The sequence below is a fragment of the Phodopus roborovskii genome, unplaced genomic scaffold, assembly GCF_943737965.1.
Source record: "Phodopus roborovskii unplaced genomic scaffold, PHOROB, whole genome shotgun sequence".
Classification (NCBI taxonomy): domain Eukaryota; kingdom Metazoa; phylum Chordata; class Mammalia; order Rodentia; family Cricetidae; genus Phodopus; species Phodopus roborovskii.
Window position 1 is genome coordinate 5442914 of NW_026126413.1, and position 20148 is coordinate 5463061.

At 42.5% G+C, this 20148-nt stretch overlaps 1 protein-coding gene across 1 annotated transcript in view; it reads right to left on the reverse strand.

The window, feature by feature from the left end:
- Rasgrf2 (Ras protein specific guanine nucleotide releasing factor 2) overlaps positions 1-20148 on the reverse strand; it is a 200098-nt gene that overhangs the window by 99886 nt on the left and 80064 nt on the right. Inside the window, exons 6-12 of the mRNA XM_051182963.1 lie at positions 18365-18444; positions 17825-18018; positions 13221-13330; positions 12473-12591; positions 6969-7129; positions 5425-5491; positions 4794-4930 (exon numbers count right to left, since the gene is read on the reverse strand). Coding sequence (XP_051038920.1) covers positions 4794-4930; positions 5425-5491; positions 6969-7129; positions 12473-12591; positions 13221-13330; positions 17825-18018; positions 18365-18444 — 868 coding nt within the window. The remainder of the gene's footprint in view (positions 1-4793; positions 4931-5424; positions 5492-6968; positions 7130-12472; positions 12592-13220; positions 13331-17824; positions 18019-18364; positions 18445-20148) is intronic.

A 20148-nucleotide genomic window follows, 5' to 3' on the forward strand; every position in this document is an offset into this window, starting at 1 on the left:
GAAATGTGGCCAAACATTAGTCATCAATGAAATCATTAAAATGATCATGGCCTCTATGCCAGCCTTACACTCTTTGGGGGAATGTACCAGTGAGCGACCTGGAAATGGAGAGAGATCTCCTTGCAAAGTCAGCACCACATTACATTCTAAGCTTGAGACTAGGAAACTGCACAAATACTCAATTATTTGGAAAAAGCTATAAAAATTAAATGCGAGAGAATATATATATATTGTTGTGTGCACACCTACAGTTAGTAGAAGGGATGTGAAGAATTTCTAGGAATATAAAAAGAAGTAAATGAGGAAATAATAATGATGATGATGATGATAATAATAATAATGATAATAATAAATACCCACTGAAGCCAAACTGAAATAATTTTTGAGTGGATTTAGGGTTTTCGAAGGTGGAAAGAGTTCATTCTCCAGGGCAGAGGTCCTGTAATGTAACTGGGCAGAAGTGTACTACAGAGCTTGTTAAATTGAGGGCATTTCAAATGTCATCTGGGATTTAGATTCTAAATGATGCATTTGAACAAAACTCTTCAGTAATGCTAACAATGGCTATGTGTAGAAAACACTTTGATAAAAAAAATTTTGGTGTGCTGCGTGTTGGGAATATTTCTAGTTCATCTTTGTGGCCAGGTGCTTCCACACACACAATAAAATATTAAAGAAGACATTTTCAAGCTCTTGGTAGGCTCTTCCTGCAAATAATAAGTACGTTCTGTTACACGTGTGATGCTGACAAATCCCACAAATGTGGATGATTTCTCCCATAAAATGAATATGCTTTAGGCACACCATGAATCAAGTTGAGAAATGAACAAGCAGGCTGTAGGTCAGGCTCAATCAACAGAAACTCCACCCCAAGGTCAAAAGGCACCTCAGAATCCTCACTGTCCTAGCCAGCTCCAGCAGAGCTTTATGTAGGACCCCTCCCTCCTCCTCCTTATATGCTTTCTTTGGTTGGCTCACAGGATGGCATCCTTAGCTTCTGTATTCTTCTGCTACCCCTGGGCTCTTCCTTGTTTCTTCCTCCTGGCTTCTCTTCCATCACAGGGCCATCTCCTCACCTCAGTCAACATACTCTCATAGTGATTTCAAAAGTCTCACAGCATAAAGTAGCACCTGGATGATGCAGGCTCCCCCACTTGGACATCTCTCATAAAGCACAAGCTTCCATGTGCCATACTGCTCTTCACAGGCTCAACAATAGCTGAAAGCGAGCCCGCGTGCTGTAGTTTTTAAAAAGCAGTGCACAGGAGAAAGATGCCATGTGACAGACTTCAAGCAGAGGTTGTTACTACCACTACTACTACTACTACTATTGGAAAAAAGGATCATAAAAGTGGGAAAGGGAAGGGGGGACCAGCCCCTGGGGACAGGAGCAGCAGGAGAGAGAAAAGAGAGCAAGGGGGGGCAGACAGAGAGAGGGAGAGAAAGAGAGAGAAGGTTGAGGTATGGGCGGGGCCCTTAGTGGCTGCAGCTGAGGACGTATCCTGTCAGAACTCCAAAAGCAGGCCAGTATAAATGCCTAAGTACTAACACCTTGTTTACTGCAAAATCTTGTCGCTGCAGACTTTGCCATCTCAGCTGTTGGCAACTACATTCTTGCAGTTGCTTAGGCCATTAACTCTCATCTTCCCTGACTCAACATCTCCCCTCTCCTCCATGATAAAATCCTCACTGGCCCTTCTTTCAAAACGGGCACAGGGCAGAGCCCTGTGCCCAGCTAGCTCCACTGATGCCAGGCTGTGTGAGCTTTTTGTACCTCTTTCTGGTGACTGGAGGGACGTTCTCCCTTACCCCCCTCTGCATTCTCCACCTCAACCTGCTCTCCCCACAATACCTGAGGTGACCTTCCAAGGCCTAAATGAAGCTGTGGACTCCATGTGCTCAAGACCCTTAATAGCTTTCACCTGACTTGAAGTACAGTCTAAAGCCCTACCCCTGCCATGGACTGATTCCTGATCTGGACCCATGACCTCTTAGTATTTCTATTTTCTCCAGCTTAGTCACACTGGCTGTCGTGGATTTCCTTAAAACATAGCGTTCTCTCACTTTAGAGTCTTTGCATTCCTCTCTCTGGAATGATTTTCACTTCATCACAGGTCCACATGCATCCCCATTTACTGCACTCTGTGTGTGTGTGTGTGTGCGTGTGTGTGTGTGTGTGTGTGTGTGTGTGTGTGTGTCTGTGTGTTCTTACCAAAGAATGTAATCAATATAAGAGAACTTCTTGTTGCTCCTTCCTCTTTTTCTTATTTTATGGCACAATGGGCTAGAATAGTACTTGGCATAGTAACACTGCATAAATGAAACTGGGAGGTCACATGACAATAAGTCATCATTGAAGATAGTAATTTAAAGCATTGATTTCACTGCCACTAGAAGAGATACAACTTTCTATTAATGTGCTTCAACTGCAGATAAAATCAGTATCCCTTGTACTAAGAAACATCCCCATTATTGAACCAGAAGGAACTAAGGAGGGAGTTGAACACTTCTGCTTCAGGCCATAATCTAAGTAGAAAGAAGGTCTCACTTGGATGTTTGTAGCAGGCAAATGTTGGTGTCCCATCCTTTAAAAGACCAGGCATGGAATCACTCATGAACTCCAGGGGTCTCTCCCACATGCCCACTAGACACCATAGTGAAGGTCAGGGGACTATGATCAACTCATGCTCTAGTTGCATCATAAAAAGACTGAAGCATCTAGAAAAACATCTGACTATTCTTCCTCTTTTCCATCTTTGTATACCTCTTGGTTTCTCAACACTATCAAGTTGTGTGTACTCTGTGAGTTCTTTTTCTGTCCTAATAGTCAGTCAATACCATATTCCCATATCTGAATGACACCTGGCTGCATATGGTGGTTCTTCAGTAAACCTTTGAATAATCAAAAAATAATCTAGAGTTTAATAAGCTCAGAGATTCTTTACAAATAAGAGAGGCTTACTGGAGTATTAATGCAGGTTGGAGGTAATAAAGGTATTAATTAGCCATCATAAGAATGTAATTTTGTTCAAAAATTAAGGAAGATTTCATATTTTCATCCATTTTGAAGCCAGGAAAGACACAGCTTCTCTCTAACTATTTACCCACCATCAAAGCAGTCTGAGGGATAGACAGGTAACCTACACAGTGCGTTTAGTACCAATAAGAAGTCCTGGCTGAGGTTTGGGCATTGACTCCATGCAGCTAAGTAACTGACTCTACTCTGACCTGCACAGTAAAGCCAACGGTATTTATTTCTGCTTTCTTTTAAAAATACTATTATAAGGCTATAATGCGAGCGTAATTAGAAAACTGTTTTAAGCAATAAAACCAAATTTTATGGTCATTCATGCACTGTCTACTGCTCTCTCAGTATTTAGTCACTTGAAGAGTTTAGAGACCTGAAGCGCTGTGACCTTAGTATATGCTTTCCAGTTGCATCTCACGAGAAACTTCTCAGGAAGAAAGAAAGCAACAAACTTGATGAAGAACGCCTTTGCCCTAACCTTCAAATGACAACTTTGGAAGTAAATGCTAAATGTTAATCAAAGATTTTTATCAATTCATTAACTAATTAGTTTAGAAATGAATTCTTGCTTACTTGCCTGGGCTGGCCTGGGACTCTCACATTCCAGCAATCCTCCTGTCTCTATTTCCTGTGGAACTGAGATTACAGGTACAAGACACCTCACTTCACCCAGTGATCCTCCTCCTACACAATCCCGTTCCCCCACATTGGTAGGTGGAGCCAAAATCCATGTGGAGCAGGAATCAAGTCCAGCTGTAACTAGTTTGGCATTTCCAAGTGACATCATCACCTAAATAAATGCATCACTTTCCTGTTTGAGCCTCGCAGATCCAGGAAGAGCAAGCCACCCAGCTCCCTATTTTTTTTCTACACAAAATTCAGGAAGCTATTTCCAGATTTCATCCTAAACATGCTGCCTCCTTTTGTTCTTTACTTTGCAAATTTTCACCACAGCCCTTGATAGCTGTTTTTCTATCTCTCATCATTTTTCCTATTTCAGACATAGACAAGCAAAGCCTGCCAATGGAGTAACTGGAAAAGAAATTACTAACAGGACGATTTCAACATTGTTCAACACAGTTGCAGCTGGTGCAGAAAGCTTGGGAACTACAATGCGATTACATTATTAAATAATAAAATAAAATACAATAGTGTAGAACAAAAACTAAAGCATCAGGATTAAACAAAACAAATAAACAGAAGGAAAAGAGCCCAAGAGAAGGCACAAGAAACAGACCCACTCATTCACACACTTAAGAGCCCATAAAAACGCTAAGCCGTACTATGCATGCAAAGGACCTGGTGCAGACCAGTTCAGGCCCTGTGAGTGCTGCAGTCTCTGTGAGTTCATATGAGCCTTGCTCATGTTGATTTGAAGGCTTTATTCTGATGCCCTCCATCCCCTCTCTCTGGCTCTTCTTTCTTAGGGTTCCCTGAGCCCTGAGGATCTGATGGAGACATCCCACTTAGGCATGAGTGCCTCTCACTCTCCCCGTAACGTCTGGCTGTGGGTCTCTGTATTTGTTCCCATCTGCCACAGGAGGAAGTTTCTCTGATAACGGTTGAGCAAGGCACCGATCATGTACCATATTTTAAGTAAACACTAACAAAGAAAGAAAAACAAAACGCTAACAGCCCATCAAAGCGTGTAGTGACAATGGCAGAAAGTACAGCAATGTAGACGCTTGTGGCTATTCTAGAAATCCTCACTAAATGTTTATGCTGAAAAATGATACAAATCAGGAAAAAAAAGCTGCTCAGTTACCTGGCTGATGTCGCTCATCCATGCAGCTTTCTCCTGACGTGAAGGTGCTAACAAGACCACAGTGAAAGGCGTGGCATCCCGAGGCTCCACTACTATTTTAAAATCCAGATGTCCAAACATGTGGCCGGAAGCTTTGGCTTCAGTACACATAAACCAAACGATTACACGTGAATGTAAGAGACATGAACAGCAGCTCCTCCCAACCAGCCTTCATATTGAGACCATGTGCATTCAAGCCCAGACTCTCCTTTAGGCAATGTGTTTCTTGAGCATTGGAAGGCCTAGCATGTGAGCTGGTCCAGAAGCTGAAAGCAGAAGGTAACTCCAAACCAACGTCCCTGGTCTATGCTTATTTTAATTTTCATCATTTATATAGAAATCCTGGTCTAACCCAAACACCCTTTCTTCCTTGTCTGCCCTGAAAAGACACTATCATGCAGCAAGCGCTGCAGAAGGTCAGTTCTCAAAGATGTTTCACGAGGCTCACAGGTTTAGCAGATAAGTGGCTTTAGAGACTTGCCCTAGGATCACCTCTGCCTCCATGGACAGCTCTTCTTAGCTCTATAAGGCAAAGATCTATAGAACCTATGTTTTGTTCTACCACTATCCCAAGAGAAGGGGTGTCACTTACAGTCATCATCACTTGCATCGGGCTCTTCAATCAGCGTGCATTCAATGAGGGAGAGGACCCCACCTGTCTGGGAACAAATGGATCAGTGACTAAGACGAAGGTCGTCTTGTGCACTTCGGGAAGTTCTGCTTTGCAGAGTTAATACTCAGGTTGCCACAGAGTTGACAATTTTACATCATAAATAACTTTCACAGAGTTCAAAACTAAACAGAATAAATACATTAAAGCCATTTAACTCTAATTAAATTCTTCCCACTCTCTCACTCTTGTCCCCGTTGTTTATAAAATTCATTAAAGCCATCTGTGGGAGATTAGATGGCATCACAAGTGACTTCAGAGAGTAACCACAGCCCAGCACTGTGAACTGGCCAGCCAGGAAGTGTCTCGGGAAATAGAAGGCCATTGTCAGGGTGTGAATAATATTTTTAAATTTTGTTTTATAATTTACTTATTATGTGCAATTGTGTGTGTGTGTATGTGTGCATGCGTGTGCATGTGTGTGTATGTGTGTGTGCATATGTGGATGTGGATGTGTGTGGATGTGTGTGTTTGTGCATGTGTGTGAGTGTATATGTGTATGTGTGTATGTGTGTGTATATGTGTGTGCATGTGTGTATGTATGTGTATGTGTGTGTGCATGTGTGTATGTGCATGTGTGTGCATGTGTGTGTGAGTGAGTGTGTGTGTAACGGGTACAGTTTTAAGGACTATCTCACTACGTGTGTGTGTGTGTGTGTGTGTGTGTGTGTGTGTAACGGGTAAGGACTATCTCACTACGTGTGTGTGTGTGTGTGTGTGTGTGTGTGTACACTTAGGACAATGCTGTGTTGCATGTGAAGAAGTCAGAAGACAACAGATGGGAATCTGTCTTCTTTCTATCATATGAGCCCTGGGAACTGAACTCAAATCACAGGGCTTGGTAACAGGAGCCTTTATTTACTGAGCCATCTTGCTGGCCCAGAGAATAACACTTAAAAAAAAACAACAGAAGATAAATAAATAACAAGTTGGCAAACTTTTCCTACAATGGTCAGACAGGAAACATTGTGGGTTCCTTGAGTGATATCATTTTCATCCTGACTACTCAGTTATGTGATTTTTAGAGGGAAAGCAGCCACAGGCATGCATGGTTATATGCCAATAAAATGTTATCACAAAGAATGGGTAGTAAGCTTTAGGTTGTAGTTCAACCATTCCTGATACACAGTGAGATAAAAGAGCAGTTGCCAAATATTTCATCCGTGGGTGCACTATGGTGAATGGACAAGATAGCTATGACCCAGTAGTTTCCAAGTGATAGTTTTTTTTTTGCCTTGATTTTGATTTTAATAATTCTTCCTTATGATGACACATACTTAAAATGCATTTCTATTGCCTTGAATCCAAATAACAAAATAAATACCAGAGCCAGCAGGCACATACTGCCTCTTCCTGCACAATCACAGCCGTCCGTTTCACAATAGCAGGGAAGGACAGAATCAAACTAACCCCAATAGCTCTTCAGTGCTGGGAAGATAAATGAAATAGACATGGAAACCCTGTACCTTGAGCAGATGCAGCTTTCCTCCCGAACTTCTTGTACAAATCAAAAAGTGTTTTGTGAATAAGAAGCACTGTCTCTCGCCTTCCTTCTTCAAAGACAGTGAGCCCAGGCGAACTTTACTAAGTTTCCCCCTCTCGACGGAAGGTACTTGAATCAGAGAGCCTGGTGATTACAAAAGTGAAGAACAGATAGCAATTAAAATCTGGTGAGGACCAAGCATGCCCTTGGCAATACACACAAGGATCTGTTCCCAAAATACCAAGGATGTATTTGATGTGCCATAGGAACAGATGACTCTCCTCTACTCTAGCTAAGGAAACAATGTGTTGTATTTTAAGGGACAAGCTGTTCCCAGCATTGTTGTGAAACAATTTCGACTTGATTCTTCATCTATAAACTGGAAGCTGAGTTTGAAAGAAAGCCAGCTTAAAATCAAAACTTTGACATGCCGATGCCTCCTATGATCTAACTGAGTAAATTTATAAATCGCATAATTATAGACAATAATATCATAGTTTGATCAACATAAGTAGAATTTATCCTCCCTGGAGCAAACAAAATAAAAAGTGTATTAATAGTTCATTTTCCATTTTAAAAATAGATGATGTAATGCATGTCCCCTATAAAAATATATAAATGTATATGATATTTAATTAAGGGTTTTTTAAAAAAGCTATTTCAAACTGCATGCAAATTATTCAAACTGTATACAATGAACTCCATTCTGTACAATCAATATATGTTAATAAAAAGAAATGCAAAAAAGTGTGATTAAAATATATTTGTGAAGCCCAAGTGGAAAGTAAACCACATCCAGAGAAAAGCTGAGGTCGATTCAGTGTGAGAAGTGGTACATGAACTTCTGTAATATTTACACAATGTTTGGGAAGCCTCTAATCACGTGTGGATTATGCTCCAGTCAAAACTTCCCCAATCCTAAAGAGAAAACTCCCAGTCTATTAAGTATGAACCACAAAGTACCAAGACTCTTGCAATCACCTTGGTTCTAACTTCTGAAATCACTGGAGCCAGTAACGACCTGTGTAATCCACTGCCTTGGGCATCCCTACACAGGCTCTCATGAACCCACAAGCACGAACCACAAAGCACACGCTCAATTCTTAAATACTATCAGAGGCTCCTCCCAGAAAAACAACCTTATTCTTTCTTCACGTCTTTTATTCTTATTTAATTGAGCACAGATTAGTTCTATAATGAATACTGAGAAAAATCCTAAAGTGTTTTTTTTTTTTTTTACATAAAGAAATATCAACCTAAGACAATCAAACCTGGTGAGTCACAAAATCCTCACATTAACATTAACTTATGAATGTTCCAAATTGCATCTTCCCATTAGCAGGGCTGGTGAGACACACAGGACCCAAGTTTCCATGCCTTGACCTCATATCATCTATTTAGGTGAGTGATTAGGTGGGGTGCATGACAGACAGAAAGTAGGCAGCTCTTCTGGGCTTAAAGAATAGCAAGGAACCAGTCCTGGGGGAGGGTGTAGGAGTGGGAACAAAGGGCAGAGAGAAGGCTTGACTCCAAGGAAAGGGGTTGGACAAGAGGAGAGTAGCTGAAGGAGGTGAGGTGGGTGGGAACAAACTGACAAGCAGCAAAGAATTAAATCTGAGGAGTCGAGGAGGTGTGGAGAAGGCAGAAAGCTTAGGAAACTTGTGAGTAGATAACTGGTTGGAACTCATGAGACTCAAGGAAATGGAATTAAACCTCCTCTGCATCTTACAAATGGGGAAACTAAGGGCCGCGCATTGATGCAGGGCATAGTCAGAAAGTCGCCGAAGAGTTAACAATGTGAAAACTAGAACTTGAAAGCCAGAAGAGGGACACACCCCAGGTAGTCCTACTATGAAGTCTGCTTAGTCAGGGCTGAGTGGCAAGTGTCTTGGTGGACAAATGGGTCATTGAACCATTTTCAGAGAAGCTGTAACCAAGTCAGTGAAAACTCTGTGATAATGTGTTCATTGGCAAAGGCTTCCAGCAATTTAGGCAATTCTCTAAATCAGAAGTTACAAAACTTATGATTAGCACATCTATTAGTGATTATTGTGAATTTCAGCTTTGAAGTTTAAAAATGTTTCCTTGGCAACCATACTAATATGTTAAACTCTAACAGTTCACCAAAAAGGAGACTATCTACATTAGATGTGGACAGAAATCTATTCAACTAAAACAAAAAGTGAGAAATTTCAAGACAACTTTAAAAGAGTTTATAAAATATTTTATAAAATAAAATGCTTCAAAATGTGTTTTAAGCCATTTTTCTCACATTTTATCCTTTGTTTGATGTATTTCAACATAACCTTGTGACTTTCAGAAAATATCCCTAGCTAGTTAATGTAAATTAGACTAATGAGTAATATTCAGGAAAAGATTACCACATCCTCTTTATGGGCCATTACTGCGGCTCTGTCCTTAGCATCCTGGTCAGTGGGTAGTTAACAACTGAGGTCAACCTGTGGAAGACTTCTGATCCTTCCATTACTAATTCCCACAGAATATCCTCTAAGACCAGCCAATGCCTCCACTCCTAATTCTAATCAGCAATGAAAATATCAACAGTGATATTCAGGCCGTTGAGCTTGGTATCTGAAGTGGCAGAGCTGCTCTGCTCTGTGCCATACTTTCTTACTCTGAGGAGACCTTACGGACAATCCTGTGGTTTATTTCTCTTGGAAATCATATAAAGTTGAGAGTACCAATGTACAGATGCAAGCATGCATATATTGAAATAGACCTTACTTATATCACCCATCAGAGTGATTAATGAAAGTACTAGAACACCATTAAAAAATAAATTGTAGTCAGTTTGTAGGAAATGAAAACCTTTGATAGTTTAATGAATAATACTTTAAAAATGTGTTTTGTGGATGTTAAGCCTGTTAAGATTACATTGAGGAAGTGCTAACAGAAGAAATGAAAGAAAAAGAGTGCAAACGTTCCTAGTTATAACTGACTACTTTCTAATCGCAGATTAAGTTCTGAGGTTTAGCCACAAAATAAACTCACCAGATCAAACGCACAGCAAGATCAGCAAGACTGCTGTAAAGGAACAACCACACTGACATTGCTATACAAGGACATTCCGGGCAATCAAGGCTGACCCTGACTTAGATATAACATATCGCAGAATAAATAATGTGTGAATGTGTCTTCAATGGGGAAGAAGTGTATGACTGTTACTTCTTAAAGTGTAACCCCCAAAAATGTCACTGGTTCAGTGACCCTCAAGCACATTTTATTATTTGTGGGTGCTTTTTTTCAGACTCACAGAAACTAAGTTTTGCAAGTACACTGAATGAGTGTGGATGATAACTCTGTTCAATCAAAAGTACATTCAGAAATTGTATGTAAGTTACAGAAAGCTTTCTGCCTGTTCTTAGAAATACAGCACAGGTAAAATAGGAGATATTTTTAAAGAACTCTAAAGACAAGAAAGATATCGAATAAATATCTTACAACTTCCACCAATAAGATGTTCAGTCTACTTCAATGCCCCCTTTCCCAGTAGCTTTGATAAACAAGGTGAGGCAAAGAGAGAATTCGGGATGTTGCGTTTCAGAGCTTGCAGTTACTGGGAGAGGGAGGCATGCACACAGATGTCTTCACACAAAAGAACAGAATACATACTTTATGAGCAAAAAGGACCTTGAAAATGGAGAGGAGAGTCAATGCACTGTAACTTGAGGCAAAGTGGATGGGAAGAGGAGAAAACTTCAAAAGACTTCTTATCTGACCTGGACTTGCTAGGTCACGTAGACCTTTCATAGGCACGAAAGAGGCAGTGTAGGTCTTTCCCACTTCCAGGAAGGAAATGACACAGGTAAAGGCACAGGCAGACATTTTACCTTGAGGCAGACAGCCAGTCACCATAGGGACACAGGCCACACAGAAGAATAGAACAGGAATTGGAAAGGCCTGGTGTTGTTAGCATTGTATTCTACTACATACTTTAGTATGTAGTGTCAAAAAATGGGAGAAAAAATAATTCCTAAAATTATCTTCCCAAATTTAGCATATGTGTACTGTCTCTCCTTATAAATAAGTAACAAAAAATAGAATGGCATGTGTTAATCTTTTTGAGTATTCTGAGCAAAAAAAAAAAAAACCAAATAATAATCATAATGTGGACTGCATAATGTCTTATTTGACATATTTAGCATTATTAAACATATTTAAGCAGAATATTATGGAAGAAACTAATAGCTTCAAGATATCAGCACACCATGGCCAGAAGCGGCATAAATTATTAATCAAGTTCCAAGTTTATATTTCAGTCCATACCAATCCAAAACTATAAAGATATGCAGCAGAGCTTCCTGACAGCTCAGATCCGGCACATGGAGTACCCCCACCCTCAGGACACCTAAGCACTTGAACTTGTCTTGAGATGTGTCTGACTTTTTGCAAGAGCTGAGGAAGGATGTACTGGTCCTTCTCCAACGTTTGTGACACAACTTCATGTCTTCAAAGTTTAACTAATCTGGTGTTGCGCTGACAAAGCACATGCCTGTAGTGATATGTTATTTATGATTTACTAAAACTTGACTGAGGATTCAGAAAAGCAAACTCAGCCTCAAGCTATAGAGATCAGATAGTGGTGATACACACCTTTAATCCTAGGACTTGGGGTTAAGAAGCAGATGGATCTCTGTGAGTTCAAGGCCACCCAGATCTACACTAGAGTGAATCAGCCTTAAAGAGAATTATAGCTCAACCAACATTAGGGAAGTATATAAGACAGAAGCAAGGTCTCAGAGAGGCATTCGTTCTACAGCCACACTGAGGAGAGGTTGTAGTTTGAGAACTGACACATGGATCAGCCCTTTCGGCCTGAGCTAGAGATGAGAGCTGATGGCTGGCTGCTCTGCTTCCCTGATCTTCGGTCTGACCCCCAATATCTGTGTCAGGGTCTATTTATTATTCATGTTACACATGCCACTCACAGGATAGCTTCACCATCTCCAAGGCCGGGCAGGGACCTTTCTACCCAGTAACTGGAGTTATGGAATGAGTCCAAAGTGCCAGTGACAAGAGGGACCAAGGGGCAGCTGTTTTCACTTCGGACACTGTCGCCGCTCTCATGGGTAAGAGCTTTGAGGAATGCCAGCCTCTGCTGAGCCTCTGCCTGGATAGCATCAGCCCTTGGCACTGCCATTCAGATTGGCCAGACCGACCTGTCCTCCTTGGAGCTGTAGAGAATGTCCGGTCCACTGAGGAGGGGAGTCCAGCCAGAGTGTGATTTACTGTCCCTCTCGTGCTTTACTATTATTGGGTTGCTGTTTTTCATGGCCCCTGAAAAGACATATCACAGAGGAGGACCTCAACCACAGCCCTGGTCAAGGCCTCAAGGGTACCCTGCTCGAACTGCACCAAACACATAGGCCACACATAGGCCTGCTCCAGAAAATGCCCCTGCATCTGCCAGATAACGTGACAGACACACAGATCACATCAATCAAGGCTCTGATCCACAGGCCTTACCTTGGCGGATGAAAGTCTGGCTGGTGTCCAGCAAAATGTCACAACCCTCCACTATCATCCTTTCAATGGCCAGGTTTTTCCTTATGTTTTCAGTGTCACTCACTTCATCGTGCATCACTCTGTGAGAGACAAGGCAGAGAGGGTGGCAGTAAGAGACACTAGCTATGGCTCCAGCAGACAGGGAAACACGGCGCCACTCGGCATGCGCGGCTCTGAACATGAACGTGTTTAACCGAGACAGTAAGAGAAGACTGATACCCCACCCCAGGCTTCAGCTAGTCACAGCATATGAGCAGAATGAAAATGCTAAGGGTACCAGCCATCAGTGAGCGGCAATGCTTGCTTTGGATGCAACAAATGGCTCCCCTTGTTAACATTGTAGTGTCACCCCTTGAAGAAACTAAGTTAGAGGCTGCTACTCCAGTTGTCACATTCTATCAGAATAGTATTGGTGACAACCTGCCCATCAGAAAATAGAAAAGTGAACATTCGCGAACTTAACCAAAATATACCTGAACTCAATTATATACATTCATATGCTGTGAGAACTTTTCAAAGATATTTTTCCTTGACTAAGATGAATGTGGATGATAATTCTACACTATATCTTTCTCTCGAAGATGAATCTAAGACGTTGGATCTACCATTTGCTTCCTCTACTTTGACAGCCACATGCTGGGTTTATGCAGGAGGCTACCATGCTGTTCCTTCCCCCGCTCTGACCCTTTCCCACAAGTTCCCTGCATACCTGGACAGTTCCTCCAGCTTTGACTTAGCAAACTCCAGACTTTTCCTCTCCACGTGTTCGTGAGGGGTGTGAGCCAGGAGTTCATGCAGTGTGATGATATACCTGGGAATCTAGGTACAAACACAGATGAGTGTGAACAAGACAAACTGGGGGACACTCTTTTCAGGGCCATCCCCCTCCGAGTAGCTCATCGCTAGCCTTTTAATTCTGAAGGATTTACAGCTTTTAAAGGAATGCATATAGAGTCAACTGAGCTCCAAACCTCATACACTAAGAGAGTCTATGCCAAAAATGCAAAAAAAAAAAAAAAAATGGTCATAAATGAAGAAACCTGGTATAAAGGAGTCATTGTTTAAGTTTGTACATAATCATGCATGTTGGAATTGGGGATTGTTATAGACTGGTCATGGGAATGCAGATATTGCTGTCATCGAGCCACTTGAGTCTATTGCCAAAGCTCTGCTGCCTGTTCACATGCTTTTTAGAAACTGACAGACCTGACCACACGTTCTTCAACCACAGAAATCGAGAAGCGTGTGCTCACCCTTGTTGACATTCTGACCCTATTTCATCTCACTTCACTCTCCAGCAGGGTACGTGGTGTTTAGCTAAGTTATTTATTTGTGCTTCTGTTACAGTTTCTGGATTCTGTATGAAACTTTTAGTAAACCAAAGAAGAGGCTTAACTGAACTTAGGGACACAATGTACTTTTCTCCACAGCCTCTAAGACAGCAGGGAGCTACACTTCAGAAAATGAGTGAGCAACCACCACTTTCTACGGGCCCAGGAGAACTCTGAGCTTTGTGGACATGTCCACTCCTCCAGAACTGTACGGATTAGTTCTCCGCTTGTTCAGAAGGTCCTATAACTTATCTAAGGCAGACCTTAGGACAGAAAGCAGCTCCCCAGAGCTCTGTGTGTAGCTCGTACCTTCTGTCCTTAGTTGTTGTTGGGCCTATGTGTGGATGTGTCTTTGATGTTCACTTGTGTGACCATCATGGGGCTATTGGTTTTTGCTCATGAGTGCCTACTTTATATATTTAGGTAATCAATAGTCAGCATTAACACAGGCTTTAACTGAAGATCAATGGTGGAATCAAGGTCTTAGGAAACAAAGGCAGATTCCGTGGTCAGAGAAGGGTTAGAAATAAAAAACCATCTCACTGCAGGATGGTTGAAGGAAGATTTCTGCCTCTTCACAAAACATTCTTTAATACCATCTCACATGAAAAAGACTCCTGGAATGTAGGTACTTACAGATAACCTTTTTTTTTTTTTTTTTTTCACAATCCCACAATAACTAAAACTGTGCTAGAAGTTAGTTCTTCCACAGAAAAATCAAGCAATCAACAGCTAATATACTCAGTTTTTCCTATTGAGTCTGGAGTGGGAGGGCCTCACTACTTACTATGCACTGAAACCCCACAAAACTATGTTTAGTAGATAGCTTCATGCTCCTCCTTCATTAGTTAAATCTATTTTAAAGAGTTCTCTGGCTAAGGTTCAAGAGGATGGAGCTGAATTCAGTAACTGGCCCTCTCTACTTTCTGGTACAGGAACACATCAATGCTAGCTCCAGTTGAAAGCAGGCACATGGGGCTCTGCTGAGAAGTGAGTGGCTGCAAAAGAGCTTGTCTGTAAAGTTTCCCAAGAACATCGAGCAGTCACAGCAGCTATCAAAATGAATCACATTTCTGCTTTCAAGAAAGGAACAAATACTTGTCACTTTATAGACTTCAATTAGCTTGCTCTCCTGTTTTGGTTAATAGCTAGCTAGAGCAGCGAGTGATTCCTGCCTGGAGCACATCTCACAGCATCGCTCTTGGAGGGAACAGATGTCATGACTGGCTTTACCTATGGACTGTCCGCACACGCACATCCAAATAAACAGATGAGCACTGCTCGAACCAAGTCCCTGTGTTTGCTAAATAAAACATTTAATAACTGCTATTTCTATAACAAATTGCTTGGTAACAATAGGATATACTAGTTCTGACTGAATCATCCCAATTCTATAATTCCTCCCTGTTTTCATAGTTCAAGGTAGCAACTGACTTAACAAAAGCCCCAAGAAAGCTGGACATGGAAACCAGGATCAGAGTGCTTGCCTAGCATGTGTGAGGTCTTGGCTTAAATTACCATTACAAAAAGAGAGGGTATCACTCTGTCACCGGCGGCTCTTTTCCATCATGCATAAGCTACAGGTACAAGGTTCTGATTCTATCTCCTCTCCTCCTCCCTGTGGCTGAGCACCAGGCATTGCCTCTATAGTTAAGCCCATGTCTGGACCAGAGGTCCTCTGGCAGTGTAATGGAAGGCCACATCTTCCACTGTTGCAGGGCAGGGGTGGGTGGAGGTGTAAGTCTAGCACCACAGGGAGCAAGGTCAAGGCTTGGAAGGACTACTGCAGATCAGTGTGTGCAAGGAAAGAAGCTACATTCCAGATCCTCACCATTTAGTGAGGGACCATGAAGGGAATGGGGACAAGGACTGGATGAGCCCCATGAAAAACACCCTCAAGTGTCTTGAAAGAGTACTTCCCTCTACTTGTTTCTGATGGTTTCTCCTTGGGGAGGCCCCAAGTGAAGAAACCGAGGACCACAGGCAGCAATTTCTAATGATTTCTCTTCTTGCATTACTCAAAATCTTTTCGTGTGTTCATCCCTTGAAATTGGGATAATTCTGGCTGAATTGTTGAAGTCTGAAGATTCTTCTAGACAAGTGGGCCTTGAAAGTATCAAGTTAACTCACCATGGAAGAAGTCAAAACTATTACTATCTGACCCTTCAACTCAGTTTTGGGGTTTAGAGCTAGCACAGTTTGGGGCTGTGGAGGAGGTTCTAGGTAGGCCTAGACTCCTTACAATCGGCATGGGTAACCCACCAAAACTGTCCAAACCAGTGACATTCACCTGGGATTACAGTCAGAGATCTGAAGCACTAGGAGATAACCAGTGCTCAGCTGTCCCTGTCAGAGCACTGTGGCAATGCCAATGAGAGGGAAGTTGAAGTAAGAGGTCAGGTGTCATCAAGACTCCCAGCTCCGTAGCGGGAAGGAATAGAGGGTGGAGGAAGCTGCCTCCAATGCTCAGCATTGAATTGCACTGGGGGGCGGGGGCTGTCCACAATGCAGGCAAAGTTCCACCAGTGTGAAACCCTGAGGAGACCACACCTCAGGGAGTCAAAAGGCATGTGGAAGAAACATGGAACACAGGGAGTTTGAACAATTCTACCACTGTGTCTACCTGGCCTGGGGCTGCTGACAGACGTGATTTGGGTTACTGAATCCTAACCTAGAGGTTAGCATCACGGAAGAGCAATGTACTTGTGAAGCACATCATTGTCACTAAAATCTGAAATTCCATCCATGAACAGAGTAAAATAAAAGCTTGTCATTTTTCTTGGGAAATAGTTCCTCAGAGAGGCAAAGAGTTCAAGCAAAATAGTTACATGAAATACATATGTGTGTGTGTGTGTGTGTGTGTGTATGTATGTATGTATGTATGTATGTATGTATCATTATGAAGTTTGACTACTCTTAAGTGTTTTCAAATACCACCTTTGATTTTTAAGACTCTTACTAAACTGCCATGACTTCTTCCAAGGTTCCAGGCAGAACTAACTAGTCTTAAGACAAACAATTATGGACCACAGAAATTTTCCCCAGTGAGTCTCCAAAATGGTTATCCGGGGTCAATGCTGCCTGCTCAGGGGACAGAGTGCTCCACAGTAACTATAACACACATGACCAGAGGAATTGTTTTACCACATGACAATTTGGAGGCCTCACCAAAAGTCCCATAAATTCCACAACAGGAACACTCGATGCCTTTCCAAAAGAACAGAACCCACAGTTTCCAAAGGAACAGGAGACTCCATGCCCATTTGCGGCTCTGTGGGACTCCCGCAAGATAGGGTACTTCAAGGAAAGCCTCAAGGCAGGAAAGAGAGCAAGTGTGCTTCATCCTGTGCATCTCCCTAGTCCCCAAGAAGGAACATCAAGGTATAGCCTTCCTTAAGAAGGGCCACATAACCAGGTCCCCACAACACCCAGGTCTAGCCAGCGCCTTCTAGCTCTGAGGTCTCCACAGCCTGTGGGATTAAGAAGGCCTTGTTTTGTTCCCCAAAGTCCCAGCCAAGAGAAACTCAGCAGTAATCCTGCTGCAGCAGAAGGAGGGGTTGAATACAAGAGACTTGCCAGCAGCCACCCCAGTCCCCAGAGAACTTTTATGCAACCAGCATAAACTAGTACATCTGCGCAAAATCCTATTTCTGTGAGCCTAATAATATTTTTAAACATGCTGGAGGTGGAGAGTCCATGAACGAGGTCTGTGTGGAATCATTCTATAAAGAGAAATTACTGCTAAAAAAAAATCATCCCTCAATTATTTGCCTCAAAAATGTTTGCTTTCTGGGCTGGAGATGTAGCTCATTGGTAGAGTTCTTACCTAGCATGCTCAACACTCTGGGTTCAATCCCCAGCACTAGAAATGAATGCCAAAATATCCATTTTCTCAGATACACTAGACAGATAATTGGTGGCATATAACTGGTAGCACTGAGCTAGAATCAGGGACTGAGAAGCTCCATCCCAAGTGGTTTACCTGAAACATTGGGTAGGTCAAGAACGTCTCCAGCATCCTTCCCTCACAGGCAGGATTGGCTTCATACTGTTTTAAGAGCTTGTCGAAATCTCGGTTTTGTTTACAGTTGGCAAGTACTTGGAGGCTGTACTGGTGATTGCGCACAAACTCTTGATAAATGTTCAGCATGGGCAGCAAAATATCAAACAGATCAGCTGGAAAAGAGAAGGAAGCATGGCCGTTTCCCTTGATGCTTGGCGAAGCACCACAGAAAGAACCTCCCTGCACCGTACGGATCAGGCCCTAGTTGCCCTGCCTGGAGGACAGATTGGGTAGAATTTGCCCTGCAGCATAATGTGACTCCAGTTTCACATGTCTTATGATAGACCAAGAGAAAGCATCCACAGGCAACTACTAAGACATGGCCCCCGTACAACAAGACAGAGACTCGGTGTATAAGGAAACTCAGAAGTTAACAGTGAAGTCAAGGAGGAATAACACATTCTGTACTCTAACACTGACCATTCAAGAAGAATCTAGATCCTTAAAAAAATGACTTACCTAAAATCAAAGTAGGCCAATTTGCCAGTCTTGCCTTTAGTCCTTGATGGAATATTTCATGAAGAAACATGATTGTTTCGCTATAAAAAGTAGAAAACAATATCATTGAGTAACTACTACATATCTGTTCTGTGGAAAGCCCAACAAATGGTGAAAGTCTTACTGTCTATATACATGATAACACCAGTCTCACAGGGGCTCAAATTATGTTCTCCATAATACCATGGGCCATGTAGCTGCCTCCATACAGCAATTTCTTTTTTGGCCACAGAAACCCAAAGGAAACCAAGATGAACCCCAAAATCAGGAGACAGGAAGCGTCCAATCTGCTTCAGTTTCACGTGTATGGTCCTACACTCTTAAATTCAACATTCCAAAGAGAGCTGTACAACACCCTCCCAGCTACCTCAACAAATTCTTTTATGTGTGTGTGTGTGTGTGTGTGTGTGTGTGTTTCTTATTTTACATATCGATCCCAGTTCCCTCTCCCTCCCATGCCCCTGATCCCCTCTCCCGTCCCCATTTCCACCCCTCCCCACTCCACAGGGAGGGTGATGCCTTCCAGGAGGGATCATCAAAATCTGTCAAGTCATTTGGAGTAGGAACTAGGCCCTCCCTCCTGCCTCTAGGCTAAGGGACTATCCCTCCATGGGCAATGTGCTCCCAAAGTCCTTTTGTGCACCAGGGATACATCTTGGTTCCACTGTCAGAGGTCTTTAGACTGCCTAGGCCTTCTAACTGAGACCCATGTTCAGGGAGTCTGAGTCGGTCCAATGCTGGTTTCCCAGCTATCAGTCTGGGGGTCCATGTGCTCCCCCTTGTTCAGGTCAGCTGTCTCTGTGGTTTTCTATAACCTGGTCTTGACACCATTTTCTTATCACTCCTCTCTCTCTCTCTCTCTCTCTCTCTCTCTCTCTCTCTCTCTCTCTCTCTCTCTCTCTCTCTCGGCAACTGGATTCCAGGAGTTTGGCTCAGTGTTTAGCTGTGGGTGTCTGCTTCTGTTTCCATCAGCTACTGGATGAGGGCTCTATGATGGTGGATAAGTTAGTCATCCATCTCATTATCAGGGAAGGCATTTAAGGCAGCCTTTCCACTGTTGCTCAGATTGTTAGTTCCCTCAACAAATTCTAAGCAAATGATCTCCTCTAGTAAGAGAGGGACTGATCTTTCCTGCATTGAAGCCTAGCTGACTGATGCAGTTCCCTTTGTATTTTGATGCCTGAGTTAGAAAACTGGTAAAACAAATGTTATACATAATCTGGAAAATTACATTTTCTTAAGTATGAGCTGCTGAAATTCAAGCTAATTGGCCTGCCTGGGCTTCATTTCAAAGACAAGGGAATCTAGTTGAACAACAGCCATGACAACAAACAACCTGCATTGCGGCCACCCATTTAAGATGTCCCTCTTCAATTCTCCATCTAGGACTAGGTGCACAAACAATTGCTGGGCTGTATGAAGAGCTTATGGTCTTAGCCTCCAATCAAGAGGCTGTAAACAGTGTTCTCCTGGTCTTTCCTGATCTAGATCAAGTAGTACTTTGGAAGTAAATCATCAGGGCAGCCTAAAACCAGGGCCATACGCTTGCATGGCCACTACCAGAGAGACCAGCTCACAGTCCTATGCAGGCCATCATCCACGCATGCCCGGATGTGTTTCCGAAATGCTAACAGCGCTGCCTGAGGAAGACAGAGTGAGAGAGCAACTTTGGCACGCCCCCTCCCATTGCTTTGACTTTTGAATCATATCAATATACCATTTACTCAAAACAGACAAATAATTAG